Source organism: Orbicella faveolata, unplaced genomic scaffold, assembly GCF_042242905.1.
Source record: "Orbicella faveolata isolate gen_17 unplaced genomic scaffold, um_ofav_v1 contig_12, whole genome shotgun sequence".
Classification (NCBI taxonomy): domain Eukaryota; kingdom Metazoa; phylum Cnidaria; class Anthozoa; order Scleractinia; family Merulinidae; genus Orbicella; species Orbicella faveolata.
The window spans coordinates 16,992,605-17,008,674 of NW_028301539.1; the positions used below are offsets into that span (position 1 = coordinate 16,992,605).

The 16,070-nt window shown below is 40.1% G+C and overlaps 2 protein-coding genes across 4 annotated transcripts in view; one reads left to right on the plus strand and one right to left on the minus strand.

Moving 5' to 3' along the window:
* The window catches only part of LOC110060043 (uncharacterized), a 9,457-nt gene extending 9,063 nt beyond the window's left edge, over positions 1 to 394 (minus strand). The window contains exon 1 of the mRNA XM_020766792.2: positions 206 to 394. Coding sequence (XP_020622451.2) covers positions 206 to 211 — 6 coding nt within the window. The 5' untranslated portion in view covers positions 212 to 394. The remainder of the gene's footprint in view (positions 1 to 205) is intronic.
* The window catches only part of LOC110063104 (TNF receptor-associated factor 4-like), a 14,712-nt gene extending 846 nt beyond the window's left edge, over positions 1 to 13,866 (plus strand). The window contains exons 1-6 of one of the 3 annotated variants that reach the window (XM_020770094.2): positions 2,240 to 2,775; positions 2,854 to 3,157; positions 6,135 to 6,242; positions 8,422 to 8,499; positions 10,566 to 10,643; positions 12,183 to 13,866. In XM_020770094.2, coding sequence (XP_020625753.2) covers positions 2,771 to 2,775; positions 2,854 to 3,157; positions 6,135 to 6,242; positions 8,422 to 8,499; positions 10,566 to 10,643; positions 12,183 to 13,037 — 1,428 coding nt within the window. In that variant the 5' untranslated portion in view covers positions 2,240 to 2,770 and the 3' untranslated portion in view covers positions 13,038 to 13,866. Of the gene's footprint in view, positions 1 to 2,239; positions 3,158 to 6,134; positions 6,243 to 8,421; positions 8,500 to 10,565; positions 10,644 to 12,182 lie in introns of those variants that run through there. The other 2 variants (XM_089282575.1, XM_020770056.2) reach the window with 2 other exon arrangements.
* Positions 13,867 to 16,070: the final 2,204 nt, after the last annotated feature.

Here is a 16,070-nt window from a genome sequence, read left to right on the forward strand (position 1 = left end):
TCTGCTACCCTTTCACCCACGTGTTGTTGGTTATGTTTTGGCTTAGGAAATTGATCAAAGTTCACGACCTCGTAATTAGAGGTCTCGTGCCACCCGCGGGCAGAGAGCGAGAAAAACAGGGCCGGCAAACTCGCGCAGTTTATTTCCGGTTATGAAAAATGGTGGTGCCGAGAGCGGAAATAGGTTTTAAAAATACCTTTCTTACCTTCATTATATTGTTTACTGCCGATAGCCTATTTATCTCTCGAAGTCAGGCAGGGATTAAGGGGCGAGACGCGCACATTTGGACCCCATTTCGTCCATACTGCTCCTTCGCGTTTGCGTTCACAGATCAACGTTCGTCTGACTCTGTGAGAAGAGACTTGCTGCCAGCAGTCTATTATATTTGGGCAAGAGATTATGATCCTGATTTGGGCACGGAAATGAGTCATTACTCATATGTACATGTGATGATTTTATAAATACATTTTACCGACAAGCTAAATTCAGTGCATATGCTCAGGAGAAAATAAAGCCTTACTAGATAAATGTCGGATATATTTTAGTTTTGTGATGAACAAACTGACTGTCAAATCAACGAAGTCCAGAGTATTAGATCATTAATGAGAAAGAAGTAATAATAACCCAAAAATTAAATGAGGATGGTCGTGGATTAGGATAACAATCTTGATAGAAGTTTTTTTCAACATGCGTTTTCCGTGCCATAGTTTCCTTATCTCACATCCTATGATTATTAACAGATTGATTAAAATAGGAAAGCGCTCAGCCCTGAGATAGATCTAGATAGGAACATTTCTTTCTACATTATGAGCACGAAATCCATATCCCGTGATAATAATCGTCCACTGTATGCATATGTCACTTTAGAAGTTTCGGCGCTTTCCTGAAATATACTTAGTAGGTGCCTATCGAAAAACGGCGCTCAAGGAGTAAAACGATGAGAATTCAAAGGCTACCGCAAGGCTGATACAACGTGGTATATTTAAAATAATATAGCTTATTGGCCATGGAAAGAGGTGCTGAATCCACTTATTACAGTAGTCCCTGCTATCTCTTTATCTTTCATCCTTTTCGCTTCAATTCCCGTGGATGACCCTCGGGATTCCCGAAGTTTTGCAACGCCTTCTTATCCCTTGCTTAAGACGTCAAGAAAGCTAGGATTCTATTTAGATGAGTGCCTCACAGCCAAGAGAGGACGAAAATAAACGGTCTTATTTCATTGCCAGTTAAGGACGAGGCAATGAAAAGAACCGAACTCTTTTCTCACCGAAGCATTTTTATTGATCTAATTTTTCCCCTTCCTGCTGAGATGTTTCGTAGAATGTTAGCATGCGCGTAAGCTGAATAAAATGACAAAGTTAAGCCAGTTAACCAGCTTAGCCAAGCACTACAACGTAAACGTCAATGTCAACATACAAATTCTCCTTTGTCATCCCCATTAATTCGCTATAGAAGCAGTTAGATGAATTTGATTTGGATCAGGCGGCTAATTTCCCTTTTGGCCTTTCGGAGGAGATGTGTTGATTGCGGCTACGTCAGATAGCAGTTGGCAAAGGAGGTGTTGTAAATGCTCTTACTCAATTTAAACGTGATGAACATAATAAGACAGCCCCTCCCCACATTTCAACCATTAAAAAATGGCGCGTTTTGATTTTAGCGCACGTCATCGCTGATTTTCGAGGAGTGGGGTGGGAGGAGGGAACTTTATATCTCTGATTATTATACCCAAGATCAGTTCCGAGATTGTAGGATCTACATTGTAGGTTACTAATTATACCAATGAGATCATAATTTATCTAAATTGCTATCTATTAAAAATAAACGTGGTTGCTTCTTTGATTACGCGAGTTTTTTTTGTGTTTTTGTTTATGTTGTTTTTTTCATGCACTCTTATCACCAGAGACTGCAAACTGTTAAGGAGTTGCCTAATAGAATCAAAGCTTTCAGACACGATGTGTCGTCCGAAATGAATTTGTGAATTGAAGGTGAATTACATTCTGCTCATGCGTGTGAACAGCCCTACACAAATTGGGGCGATTAAATTTAATTTGGTCTCAACTTTGCAAACATCTTTATTTGCCGAAGGTTAGCAGAAGTACAAACACACAGCTGTAAAAATAATGAAGAAAAAATTTGCGTGCAGTGATACAGTATCAAACATCGTTATCGAGTTTAGCCAAAGATACACCAAGGTGATACAACTCCATATCAGATGATAATTATGATATTGCAGGGCATCTATTGTAATGGACACATAAGATGTCATCGTGTTACCGTGATATCGAAGGCACGATCTTTCTTCGAAAGGAGCTTTTAAACAACGTACAGTATCCCTCGATTAGCGAGGTCATTAGTTAACACCATGAATTTGCAAATGTCATTTGGGATAAAGAGATGGAATATTACCGCACGCGCGCTGTCGCAAATTACGCTCTCCTCGAAAGGAATCCGGCCAGGTGAACACGGTTATCTTTTTATTTCATTTTGAAATCCTAAACGAAAATCTTAGTGCCTTCCTGCCTGCCTTCTAACTCGATTAAGTCGTATGCATTTCAAATTAGTTTAAAAAATTCACCTCCGTCCTTATCTCTGGAAATCACACCTCTTAGAAACGCTTACGATGTAAGTACGCGGCCTAGAAGAAGTCCATTACTCAACTTGTATGTCGTTAGATGCAGATCTAATACAATCACTGTATTCAATGTAAGGTTATACGTGTTCTGCTACCCTGAGTTCAGTGTACGGAAAAGCCCAAACGTCCACATTATTAATGAGGTATTGTAAACTCCTAGCAATCTGTACAATGTTGACTTCTTTCATCATGTTTTACTCCGGTTTGTTTTTCCTTCTTAGAAGCGGTAGAAAATCGGCGCCTTGGACTTCCGCAGAAGGGACAAGATTTTCTAGCATTGTTCTAGGCTTGGCCACGGCATTAAAAGGGTCATCGCAGCAGATAATCCAAGGTTTTCACTTAGTATCGGCCATGACTTCGGAATGTGTTGTTTTTCGCGAGTTCTTTGCGCAAGAAGCTTGTGAAAGTGTCAGTCCAAAAAATGGGGATATGTCTTCGAATGGATCGTTGGAAACGGAGACGATCCAGAAATTTTTATCCATCTGTTTAAAACAGTACTTCAGCAGCTCTCAGGATGACACGAAGGTAAGATCTGGTTCTCCTGAAATCCTCAATGTAAACATTTTCTGTTATTTTGTTGCGGTTTACTTTAATAGTGTGGTTATGTTTCTAAAATCCGACCAGAAATACAGTAACAGCATAACCAATGGTTATTGCCCTCGGTTTTGTTTTGCTCTGCTATGATAGTTATAGAAAGATTATTAAATTTAGCCACAGGATAGAAAATTCGTAATGATTTTATATTTCTTCATTTCTTTTCGTCAGTTTTTAATTTCTTTAATTTATTTTTGCTTGGGCAAAAGCGTTTTTAAAGTGTTTATCCGGTTGGATAAAAAGTAAGTTAAAACGGTTCGGGCTGAACGGATCGTAAATGAACGAATATGTGTCTGATGTTTAATCTTTTAATCCTCCAGTATTTTATAATGAAGGATTCCTAGGCAAAGCGGTTACTTTTTCCTTTTTTTTTTTCTTTCAAAAAAGAAGTGGATTTGCCACGCTGTATTCACAGCGGGCTTGGCTCTTTTTATTGACTCGTATATTATTGACTCCTGCATTATTAACTCCTTTATTGTTATAACAAAGAGTAGGCGCGGGTAGATATTTCGCGTATTTCAGGCATCCCTCCTCTGGCGGCTTCCTTGAATTGTCTTAGCTCTTTTAATGCGGTAAATCTAGGAAATCCTAATATGCTTGAGTGCTTGGTCAGTTAGGAACTGAATTACTATAACCAAAACGTGATAGAAATGTTTTTTTTCTTTCCTGTAAGTCGCAAAGGTTATCTTCGACTTTATCCTAAGCAGCCGATTAGTGTTTTTAAATCTGTTCGAGTGTAGCCGTCATTTCGCTCGTGAGCGATGTACCCCTATATTTCCCAAGAGCAGGAGTTGTTTTCCAAATTCCAACTCCTTTTCAGCAAAATTAAAGTCATCGGCTTCTCGGATTAGGACGAAATTCTCCCGTGGAGGTCTACAGGAATGCGGGAAGAAAAGTAAGGAGAGTTTTGATTGTGATCTTATGGCTGATGTAACTGAAGACCCATGTAACCAAAGAGATAAAAACGACAATCCAAGAAAGGAAAATGAATTTTTGCAACTAGAGAAGTTTGTGTCGGTCGTGGACTAGGAATGGCGAACTTGAAACATTTAGGATAAATTTTTTAATGATATACGTCCTCGCAATATTTGAGCACTGCAATATCCATTTATCCACGTTGCTGATCTATGGATCAACTCCAACATGTTTTCACACAGATAGCTATAGGTTATTAATTTAAATGGCTAGTGGACTGGATTCCGGATGCAGAAGTCCAGGCTCCAGTCGGATCGGAAGAGGCTCGGTGGAGGAGGGATAGGGTGTGTGATACTTGTGTTGGTCATGGCCCTTGACTTTTAAAGTGTTTCCCATACCATCCCTTTGAACTTAAGACTGATGCACTCGCATCATGAAAACACCTTTCGTTTGCCCAGTTCTTCACTGAAGGGAACTGTTCAAGAAATAATCTCACGAACTTCGTCTTTGTCTAAGCCTGATAGGGTAACCTGCGATCCATCAGCCGTTCTTTTTTCTTGGCGAACGGAGGAAGGGGAAAAAAGAACGCCTGAACGCAGGTTAAGTAAGGCGGACACCTCTGTCACAGACAGTTAAATGAAGGTTGCAAAAATATTAGCTTAACATCTAGCTGACATTGCACAGCTGGAATTGAAAATTAGCGTTCTCCAATCTTGTCAGAAAAGGTATTTTTGGTTGATCCTTTAATTCCTTTAATTTTAATTTTCAAATGAGCCAGGTATGTGCTAAAGTGAGTATCAAAAAATTACTATCTGGATTAAGATAAGGTAGCTCAAGTGGAACCTGGCATGACCATGAGAAGGGAGGTGTCCGCTCAATACAGAAGACCGCGCAAACTTTGCGCGGTCCTCTAAAATAAGCAGACCCATCCAATCTGTCAAGTGTCATGTCGAGAAACAGTTCTCCGTCAAACAAATTTTTTTTTTCCCTGAATGAAGAGTTCCGTCTATCAAACGACTGCTATTAGGTTTCTGAGATTACAGTGGTTTCTAGATGTTCTACGGGCCACTGTATTTCAAACGTAAATCAGATTGCCTAAGCCTCTTTATAAAGTTGAAAAAAGCTCTTTAGTTTTCAAACTGATCCCTATTTCCCAAAAGAACGCTTTAATCAATTCACTAGGAAAGTTATTTCTGGCGTCAGCTGTTACCGTTTTGTGTGTGTGTGGTCTTTCCACATCTTCATGTAACCCACTTAAGCGCATTACGTACTTATTTTATCACCTTCCATGATCCTCTTTTTTTATCCAAAATTGCACGGCCACGCTTTAATAAATTCTTGATAAAAAAAAAATAAAACAGCAAAGTTCGGTTTAAGGTTTTCTTTCTAAGGTTTTCTACGAATACACTCCATTCTATAATCTAGGTTGGCAACTATGAATTAATTCTAATCATAAGTTTAGTGCTCCAGTTAAAATAGTAAAACTTAAGTTAGCGTTTGGCCTACGAAAAAAAAAAACACGGAAGTATTGTTAGAAAACCTTATCAAAAACGATATACTGAACTTTGCCGGGCTTTTTTATTTCTGTTTGTTTCTTGACTTTGTTTTGTTTTGTTTTGTTTTTTTGTTTTTTGTTTTTTGTTTTTAGTTTTTTGCAATATCTTTTCTAAGCGCCTTATTCTGATCCTGCAAATCTGATCTTATTATTTTATCGAAAACAGATTGATAACTTGAAGGGGATAATCTTGGACACCAACTGCCTTTGTTAAACTGAACATACCCGACAAACTTAAGCTCGGGTGTGAATATAAATGCCTCATTAAATCACCTTTGGTTATTTCTATCAAGATTTCAATACATCTACGTTCTTGTTCAGTTCTCACGTAAGATTTACCCACGGGCTGAATGTAAAATACTTTGTTTTGTTTATAGAAAACAAGTAAGTAAGTTTTGAATTGTTATTGTAGTTACGATAAATTTCGCTTGTCATTAGGAAAAGGACTTATCTTGTGAAGATAGCAATGTGGACAGTCAGCTTAGCGCAGATGTCACTTGCACATTTTGCAAGGACGACATGACACCAGTGACGCTGGCTTTGAAGGTGAGCCAAATATTGATTGCTGTATTTTGTGGCACAAGCTGGGAGAGTTTTGCCTATGAGTCTATATTTCCCTGTGGACATCGTGCACTTGTGTTTGCTCCTCACGCAATTTCCCTACCTCATCCCCTTCGGCCACCGGGAAGAATGAATGAGGGACGTGACAGTAGAAAGCCTGTGTTGAGAAGAAACTTTCAAGTATAAGGGTCGTTTAAGCGTTCAAGGAAACCGGAATTCGTCTCTTGCAAACATAATTTGCCATATTCAAATTCTTCTCTAAACTGCGCGAATTTAGCTTTTTCCAGGAATGATGCCAATTGAGACCCCTCGCATATTTTACGCCAAAATCACCACCGAGGTCCTGAACGTCTTTTCGACAAGATAGGGAACACATCAAAATTAAATTAGGGCGACCAGCATGAGAGCGACAACCGCTGACCAATGTCTGGGATCGCAGCCTCGGCTGGCCATATTTTTCCTTTGAAGTACCGGTGTCAGAACAACGCGAGAAAAAAGCTTCAACTTTAGGGGTATTTGTTTTTCTTTTCCGTTAAAAGTAAAGCATTGAGAAAGCATTGAGCAATTAAAGAAGCATTAAAGCATTAAGAAGCATTGAGAAGCATGACAGAAATATTTTCAAATACTTAATTGATTGAAACCCCCCGGCATTTCTCTACAATTGTGCAACAATGAGTCCCACTTCAAATTTGTCAAGCCTTGGTTAACTCAATATCCACACAACTTAAAAAACCTCATCGGAAATTGAAAACACTTGGAATCGACTAAAATTACGTTGAATATCGGCCTTGTTTCCGCCTCGCCGTCGTTGTTTGGACGAGCTGCGAGGGTAAATTAAGCTATTCACATTAGTAAGTGAATGTTTATGTCGCCTGCTACATTCCTTGGCGTCATTTTGTATTAAAACATTTTTTGGTGTGGCCAATCGTCTCAATGGCATATTTCTAAAATGGGCGGGAAACTATTGTTTCACAGACAAACAATCTCGGAAATGAATCTCACAAATATAGCAGCGAAACACAAAGGAAGGATATTAAAATGCGAGTGCCATACTGTAATTTATTCAATACTGTTTTCATGCTTCTGCACAAAAGATCACATCTGGATCATTTTTAGAATTTCTCTGTAAAAGCCGCCTTACTCGAGTTTTGAGCGTATCTTGAGAAGTGAAAGAAAACTCGTCTAAATCAAAGGTAGGTTCAACATTACTGGGTTTGTAAGAGCGATAAAATATTGTTTCATAATGTTGACTATATGTTCTTCAGCCGCGAAAATTGCCGAAAATTCTTTGCAATTTCTGTAGAACTCGAAACGCTTGAGGAATGTTAAGTCCAGAGACAGGCGGAAAGCCCGAAATCATAGATTTTGAACTATCAATCAAGTTAATGATTTGTAATTTATGAAGTACGATTTTGTAGAAACAAGCGAAGGAGACACTTGTCAGTTTTGTATCGCGAACTTGATTTTATATTTTTCCTTCGCAGTGATTGTACAACCATGTTTATATGAAGCCGCGTGTATTCACCACTTGTCGAAAATTTTAATCACGTTCAACACAGCCGTTTCCTTGTCTCGTGTAACGTCAATTTATTCACAAATCTCAACATGTGTTTTTGTGTACAGTTCGGCAAACATGAGGCGAATTTGAAGTAGTCACGAACATTGAATCTTCAATAACCATAAACACACATATAATAAGGTAAACAGTGCCACCGGCACTGCTAGTAAAATGACTGAATGTTTGAGTCCTGTGAAGCTTAAAAGAATTCTCTGAATAGCGGTCTTGAAGTCCCGAACTCGCGATCGAAGGCAAGGCTTGGGAATCACACGATCGCGTGAGGTAAATCTAAAGGTCAATTGATGCGGTAATTATCTCTCGATGGAGTTAGCGCGCGCGCGCTTCGAGTTTGTCATAGCCTTAAGCCGTATGAGCTGTTGAAGGATATGGCAGTGAAATCTCATTTGTTGAAGATCTAACCACAGCGTATTTCCTTTCACATTCTTTCAATACATCGTATTGGCTCTTGCCCAGACGAAAATAACCCAGTGAAAACATTTCGTTTGGTCGGCAACATTTTGAGCTCAAGTTGGGAGTTTCAACTTTGTTAGAATGGATGGCGCTGCGAGTTTCTCACTCCAGTGTTCGTATTTTTCACCCAAACAGAATCACTTGGACGTGTGTCCTCTTTTCCCGGTCAAATGTCCTAACATGTGTGGCAAGATGGAGGTTCCTCGAGAAAAGGTAGAGTATAAAACTCAAAACTGAAAAATTATCATGAATAGCAATGGTTATAGCAGTATGTACAAAATCTCCTAGATTACTATCGGATGCCTCTTCCGTTCAAGTGGTACATTTTATAGTACAAGTAATATTTACTTCAAGTGAATCGCGCGTCGCGTTTGTGATGAATGTAAATGTTTAATTCAAATCTTCAAAGTATTTGATGTGGTCTTTCAATATTTTTAAATACTTTGACGACAGTCTGCGTTCTCAGTCAAGTTTATCGGTTGTTTTCATTTTAAAATATCTTTGCGGAACTACGAGTCTTAAATATTTGTTACATGCAAAAAATAAAATTCAATGATAAGTAGCATCTTATCGACATATCATTCGCTTGAGAGGTTATCTGCTATGAAACATCTTAATTTATTTCTCAAATGACGATATTACCTTCTCAAGCGATAAGCAACAGCATAATTATTTCCAGAAAGCTAAAATTCTGAGAAACGCTATGTTTCAGTTCACTGGATTGAAAGTCGAGAAACTGGGAGATGTTATAAATCTCGAATTATTTTATGGCCGGCTGGCAATTATGCCATGTTTTCCAGGCATCAGTACAAACTTACACGCTGTGAATTTTATTGTATAAGGACTTCAAATTGTGCTACTTTCTCGAACTTTACCACTACTCTAGTCAGTTTAGCTTCTCCTTAAATATAATTTTTTTCTTTTTTGAAAAGTAGTCTATTAAAGGGGTTGACTTAAAGAATCACAGGGCCTTTGGAAATTTTTGTGACAACGTGTTCAATCAAAAGCGTGCTGTAATAAAACGTGTTTTGAGATTTAACCCTGACTTTAATAGGCCTCGTCTACACTACGCCGGAAAAATTTGAAAACGCAGCTTTATTTCTACGGTTAGGCCCACCGTCCACACTAATCCGTCACGAAAACGGCGCTTTTCGAAAACGCTCTTCAAACCGGCGTAGTGTGGACGGAAAACATTTGGTGCGGTTTCAGGGTGAAAAGGCTGTTTTCAAATTTCTCTAACGTAGTGTAGACGGGGCCCTTTTCCCTTAATTACGCTGGCATTGACGTTACATGAAAATTTGTACTTTGCTTTTACTTATTACATAATCCAGTTTGTTGCATGTAGACAAATACATTCGTATTGTTTGATTTCTCGACAATGTGACCTGTGAGGTTCTCTTCGGGCATTTCCGGCGAATTCAAAGCCGACGACATTTGCCGATGTTTGTACAAGAGAGATTGAATGCATTTAAGTGGCTTATCAATTTTTTTCAAATGAAGAACGCAAATACTAACAAGCGAATGCAACCAAATGTGACTAAATGTCAAACTCAGTGCGGTACGATTTTTGGATTACTATAAACCAAAACACGAAGCCATAGGTCCGCATAGCATGCACGTATGCTTTGTCAAAGGAAGCATTCATCCTGTTTGCATCTATGTGTTATTGGCAGCGACAGCAAAAGATTAACAAATCCTTAATTAAACGAACTTAGACCTAATGAAAGCAAAGACGCCGACAGAGTGCATCAGTTTCGAGAAATAATGAGATAAGCCACTCCGACGGATATCACCTTTTCCGGCTTTTAAAGAAATAAAATAGCAAAACTCTGAGATTTGTGATGAATGTACTCAGATGTTTCTATTGTAAAGTGTGTTTACTTTTCAATGTTCATTATTATAGATCACGCAAGACAAAGCAAAACATAAAAGGTCAAAAATGTATGGGAAACTGTGGCTATTTGAAATATTTGTTGACAGATTGCATCGACTGTCTAAAATGCATATACATAGTTACTCAAAACGTAGCCCAAAGGTAACGAGAGAGTTGTCTCGACCTTCAGGAAAGCACTTTGCACGGCTGTGATTTTTAGCTGCAGGCTACACGTATTTTACCGCCCACGGAAAATCTCGGTAAAATGAGAATCCTGTTTTCACCTTTTGATTGTTTTCTTGATAAGCAATCGCTTCTCTGTCTTCTTTGTCTAAATGTATCTTGCTGCCTTTTTAAGAGATTATAAATTATAACAAATGTTGCTTTATTGTTCTGAATTTTGCAGCTCACGGATCACATTATGGAAGAGTGCCCGAACACATGTGAACATTGTGTTTATCAAGACATTGGATGCGCTTTTCAGGTAACTTGACTGTTTTGATTTGAACTCGAGTTTCAAGTTTAGCAACTTTGGTTTCTTTTCACGCTGTTTCAGTTGCAAATTGGCTCTTGTTTATACTGGAGACGCAAAATCCACCCAGACGAGCTAGCCGTCTGCAGCTTGATGGGTCTCCAGTTTTATGTGTCTGGTGTAATATAAGGAAAATGTCAGTTTCGAGGCCCTTTTGGGTAAAAAATTAACGGGATACGGGATATATGAAATAAATTACAATGTTTAGAGAGGGAGCCACATCAGCCTTGGCTGGTTTTTACTAGCGGGTCCTCTATCCTGGTCGAATTGGAATTTGGAGATGTTGATTTTTGCGGGGGGAAGGAAAATCCGGAGGGAGCCCGGAGAAACACCCTCGGAGCAAGGCGAGAACCAACAACAAACTCATCCCGCGTATGGCACCGAGCTGGCATCGAATCCGGGCCACATTGGTGGGAGGCGAGCGCTCTCACCACTGCGCCATCCTGCTCGCCCAAAAACGAAAAAAATCAACGGGAAAAGGGATATTTAGAACAGAGTTTCCGGGATATCGAATAAGAAAAATGTTACGTTTTGAAATTGAAATTTACGGGATACGGAATATTTAGGCGAAACATTAACGGAATTTGGGACACTCAGACGCCCAACCAATTTGGCCTCAGTTTTATCCTTATGTCGTTGTGTTTATGCTGTTATATTATTGATATGTCATTGTTTCAGCATGGTCACACTGTAAATTACCTCAACATAACGACATAACGCCCGTCTTGTGTCGATATGTCGTTAGGTCGCGTACTTTACACACTTAATTATGCACTTTTTTTTTTTGACGTATAATCGTCTTGTGCTGACACACTAACAGACGCACTGAAAGAACTTGCCCCAGTCCGTCCAGACGGTTAATGAGTCTCTAATAAGTTAATTAATTCTTTATTTAATTTTCAAGTCTCTCTTCAAAGGAAGACGCTCTACAAATCTTTTTGAAGTGAAAATCCTAACTAGCAAATGCCGGAGGTCTCGAAGAGTATGCGTCATAGGAGAAACTCGCTTTCGACTCGCTTTCCATTTAAACCGTGTGCGTATTCAGTATAAAATCCTGCAAACCGACTTGACCATGCTCGTTATGCTGCCATTGCCTCCACTGCGCAACACATTGCTTGTAAAGTTGAAGGACATTCATTTTTCTGCACTTGTCCCGGCTGCTGAAAGAATTCGCCTTTTATCTCGTGGCTCAATCGATCAATCAGAAACTTTATTTAACTTGTCGAAATTTAGCTAGCCGAGAGGAAACACCCCTCTCTCTAATTGGGGATACTTAGCCAGATAACGTTATTATGGCGTCATCCAAGAAAATCGATCAATTGTGGCTTAACGATTTAACTTAAAATCAGAGAGAACGAGTTGTCTTTTTCATCATTTAGGTGACCTGTGAAAAGTGCTTTCAAGTTGTTGTATTGTGTGAGTTGTTTAAGTCGACTCCTATAGCAGTTTTCCCGTTTTTTAACATAACCGTTTCTTACATGACTTATGTAGGGTCCTAAAACTAACATGACGAAGCATCTGCAGGAGAACTCGGAGGAACATTTACAGCTGGCACTGGAGGTGATCAAAGAGCAACGGACCGAGATGGGAATACAGCGAGGCCGCTTGAGAAAACAGGAGGGCAACATAACTCAGCTTATGGAAAGTGTCACCAAGTTGACGGCACTGTGCGAGGAAACACTCAAAAGTAACGCGGAACAGGAGAAAACCATCAATCGCTTGTCTGAACAGCTGAAAGAGCAGAAGAAACATCAATCAAAGCACGAGAAGGAACTGAGGCAAAGAATTGTCGAGCTGGAGAAACGAGGACCAGAAATGCCCCAAAACGGTCTCGTTCGTTACCCCGGGCTGAATGGTTACGGAGAACTTGTCTGGCGAATTTCTAGCTTTTCCCGAAGATTGCAGCGTGTTCAATCGGGTCGGGCCGACGACCCAATGACCAGTGAACCGTTCTACACATCGGCATTCGGCTACAAGATCGTAGTCTGGGCTTACCTAAATGGGAGAGGCAAAGAAACTGGGACCTGCTTGTCATTATACGCATGCGTCATGTCTGGGGAGTATGACGCAGTTCTTCAATGGCCAATCAAACCACGCTACACGTTCAGCTTGCTGGATCAAAACCCGGACTCTGAAGCGAGGAAGGATTTAACGCGCATGCGCAAAGTTCACGACTTTAAACGCGATGACGTCAGAAGGAAGGGAATCGACAGGCCCGGTCGAGATGAGAGAGCCATCATTGTTGGATTTGATGATTTTATTAAACATGAAGAACTTGAAGCTGGTAACTTTCTTGCCGATGACTCCCTATTCATCCGAATTCTTGTAGACATGCCTGAATCATAGAAATGAATTCTTCACTTGTCTCGGGATGCATATTTTCCATTTAGAGCCACGTCTGGCATCCAACTTAATACAATTGAGGCACCGTCCCCACCACGCCGGAGGAATTTGAAAACGGAGGTTTCACTCTGAAAACGCATCAAATGTTTTCCGTCCACACTACGTCGGAGGATTTTTTTAAACGCAACAATCACCGGTCATTTTGGATTTGTGTTTGAGGAAAACTCGAGCAGGAAAACCACATGATTATCGTGATTCGTATTTAAAAAGATTTCTTAAAACATAAAACGATAAAATCAGGCGTTTCGGAGTAGTCATGACTCCATTATCAAGGAAAAATATATGTTAGATCATGCAAATTACAGCATTTAAAGCGATTTTGGCGCGAAGAATTAACATAAAAGGGTGCGAGGATTATTAAAATACTTTCGCACGTGATGTCATCGTTTTTTAAAAGTTCCGTTGTCAAAAAGTTTTCCGTCCACACGAAAACGAAAAGACGGCGTTTTCAAATTCCTCCGGTTTGAAGAGCGTTTTCTTGAAGCGCTGTTTTCGTGACGGATTAGTGTGAACAGTAGGCTTAACCGCAGAATAAAGCTGTGTTTTCAAATTTCTCAGGGGTAGTGAACGCTGCCTGAGGGAACACAAAGGAAGCACAAAGTGGACGGTGAAGTGAGAATAGTTGATGTCCATTGTGGTTTGCTTTGACGAGTATTAAATACAAACAGCTGCACTCAGTACAGCAATGTCAAGGCGGCTTGTGTGTGTGTGTCCTAACAATCTGGCCATTTTGCTTAAAATCAATAAAAACGCAATTTTTGGGGGAACACCAGTTATGACTGCTGAGACATCAAGTGAAACGTTTTCTTCATTCCACGGAGAGAAATACCAGTGATTTGGGCCGAACATTCTATACCGATTCCGAAGAGCGTTTTAACTCACTTGGCCAGCAACCATGCAAACTTACTGGAACAAAAGAAATTGTATACATAAGAAAAGAGTTCCACTCCTACAGGATTGGTTTGGTACACCAACATGACCGTCGTTTCATTGTTTTGGAACACCAATATGACTGCCGTGAAGTCATGTGAAAACGCTCTATACCGATAAAGTCATTCAACAGAGATCCGTGCAGTATTTCTCATTGACCGTGGCTTCAATGGGCGACAAAAGTAGTTGAGACTTTGATATTTAAGCCTTATTCTATTTTATTTGCTTCTAGCGTTAATTCTCTGATACCCCCGGTCCCCCAATTCAATGTTGTTTAGCCGCTGTAGTCTGTGCAGTCTAAGAAATAGAAAAATCAACATTGTTTGGGGGGGAAGGGGAGGAAATGTTTCCAAGACGCTCGAAAATCGAATTTTACTGCCTCTGAAAAGAGATAAAGATTTCGCGCGCTACGCACGCTCCCACTTGCTGTAACATCTCTACGGGAGAATCTTTAGTGATATCATAGAAATGATATCATAGAAATGTGAAACTTAGAAATAGGCGAAATTGTTAGCTGTGTGGGCGTCATATCGAAGGAGAAAGTTGCTTTCAACAACTTCAAACATTTCCAGGTGGTTAAAGCCCTAATAAGCCCTTGCGTTTTTTGTAAAATTTTGAGTTTTAAATATGCGTCACAATTTCGTCTGGCGTCCAGTTTTATACAATTTTAAGGGGACGAATACGTAACGCTAAACGAAAGGATGGAGGAAGACTGGAAAGAGAAATTAAGAGAAATGGATCTTCTGTAAACAGTGGCAATTTTGATGCCACTGAACGGAGATTTTAGTCAGATATCGAGCTAAACAGAAGAAAAATGAATTTAAAGCCCATTGTCGAGACAACGCAACGGAAAGAGAATAATTAAGGTCAAGTGACTCCGATCGAGAAAAACATTCTTTTTTTTGTTCTTCATTTACCCTGCCAATATCAGTGTTTTTCCTCCTCTTCCATTCACTTCCTCACGGCTTCTTCGTCTCCGGCTCAGCCCATCCGTTGCGCGGTGTGACAAAGCGTAGAGGATGGCGGGAACATGTTTTTCACCTCAGGAGTATAAAACCGGTATAATAGCTGTAAATTGAGCATCAAAGTTCCTGCAAACATTTACGCCTCTTGGTAAATACCAGTGGCGGATCCAGACCTTGAGCTGAGGGGGAAGGGGTGGGGTGGGGGTTTTTTGCTTGCCCTGCCGGCTTTTCTTCCTACCGCAATTTTTTTTTTAACCAAAACAAAGGGGGAGGGGCCCGGGGTCCCCGGGCCCCTCCCCTAGATCTGCCACTTTTATACAAGTATCTCGCTATTTCATCGCATGTCCAAGGCTTTCCAAGTTTTACCGGGTCCAGTCACCTGTTTCACGCTCGCTAACAACAGTGCGACAAAGAGGGGGGTAGAGGTGGGGGGGGGGGTTGTGGTTTTAAAAACTATAATCTAAAAACTTTTTTTAAAGGCTCGGTCTTTGGTTTTCTTATTAAAGTAAGGCCCTTGACAGAAAACGCCAGAACGACGTCAACTGGAAATCTAATGTAATTACGAGCCAGACGAGACTCATTACTAGCTGACGTGATTTAGTCAGTGACAGCTCCTCACAAAAAGGCGTGAAAGGAAATTAAAAGAATGTGAAGACCTCATTGTTGCCTGTTTGAAAGAACTTTATTTAGTGCACTATAAGTTCAAATGTTGCTGGTGCAAAGCCTTCTATTTGCCGTTTACGGGACTTCGACAAAAAATGGCGCGAAAAGACGGAAAGCCCGTGCAGCAACGTGGGACGAGAGAAAACCAGGCGCGGTTTTCAAATAGTTTCATTCTCCGATAAACAAGCCGAAGAGCTCGAAACATTCTCTCAGGGAAGCTCATCGTTTTCGTTCTTTGCTAACTTGTTTTACGACGGAATGAACCGCAACAACAATTACATGGAATTGCTGAAACCAACTGAAACAAGCTGGTGAATGTAATCAATGTTGTGTTAGAAAATGTTGCAATAAAATGTTTGCCCGGTGTACACTCAGCAACTGAAACACGTGGTTTCAATTCATGCCGAGGAAAAATCAT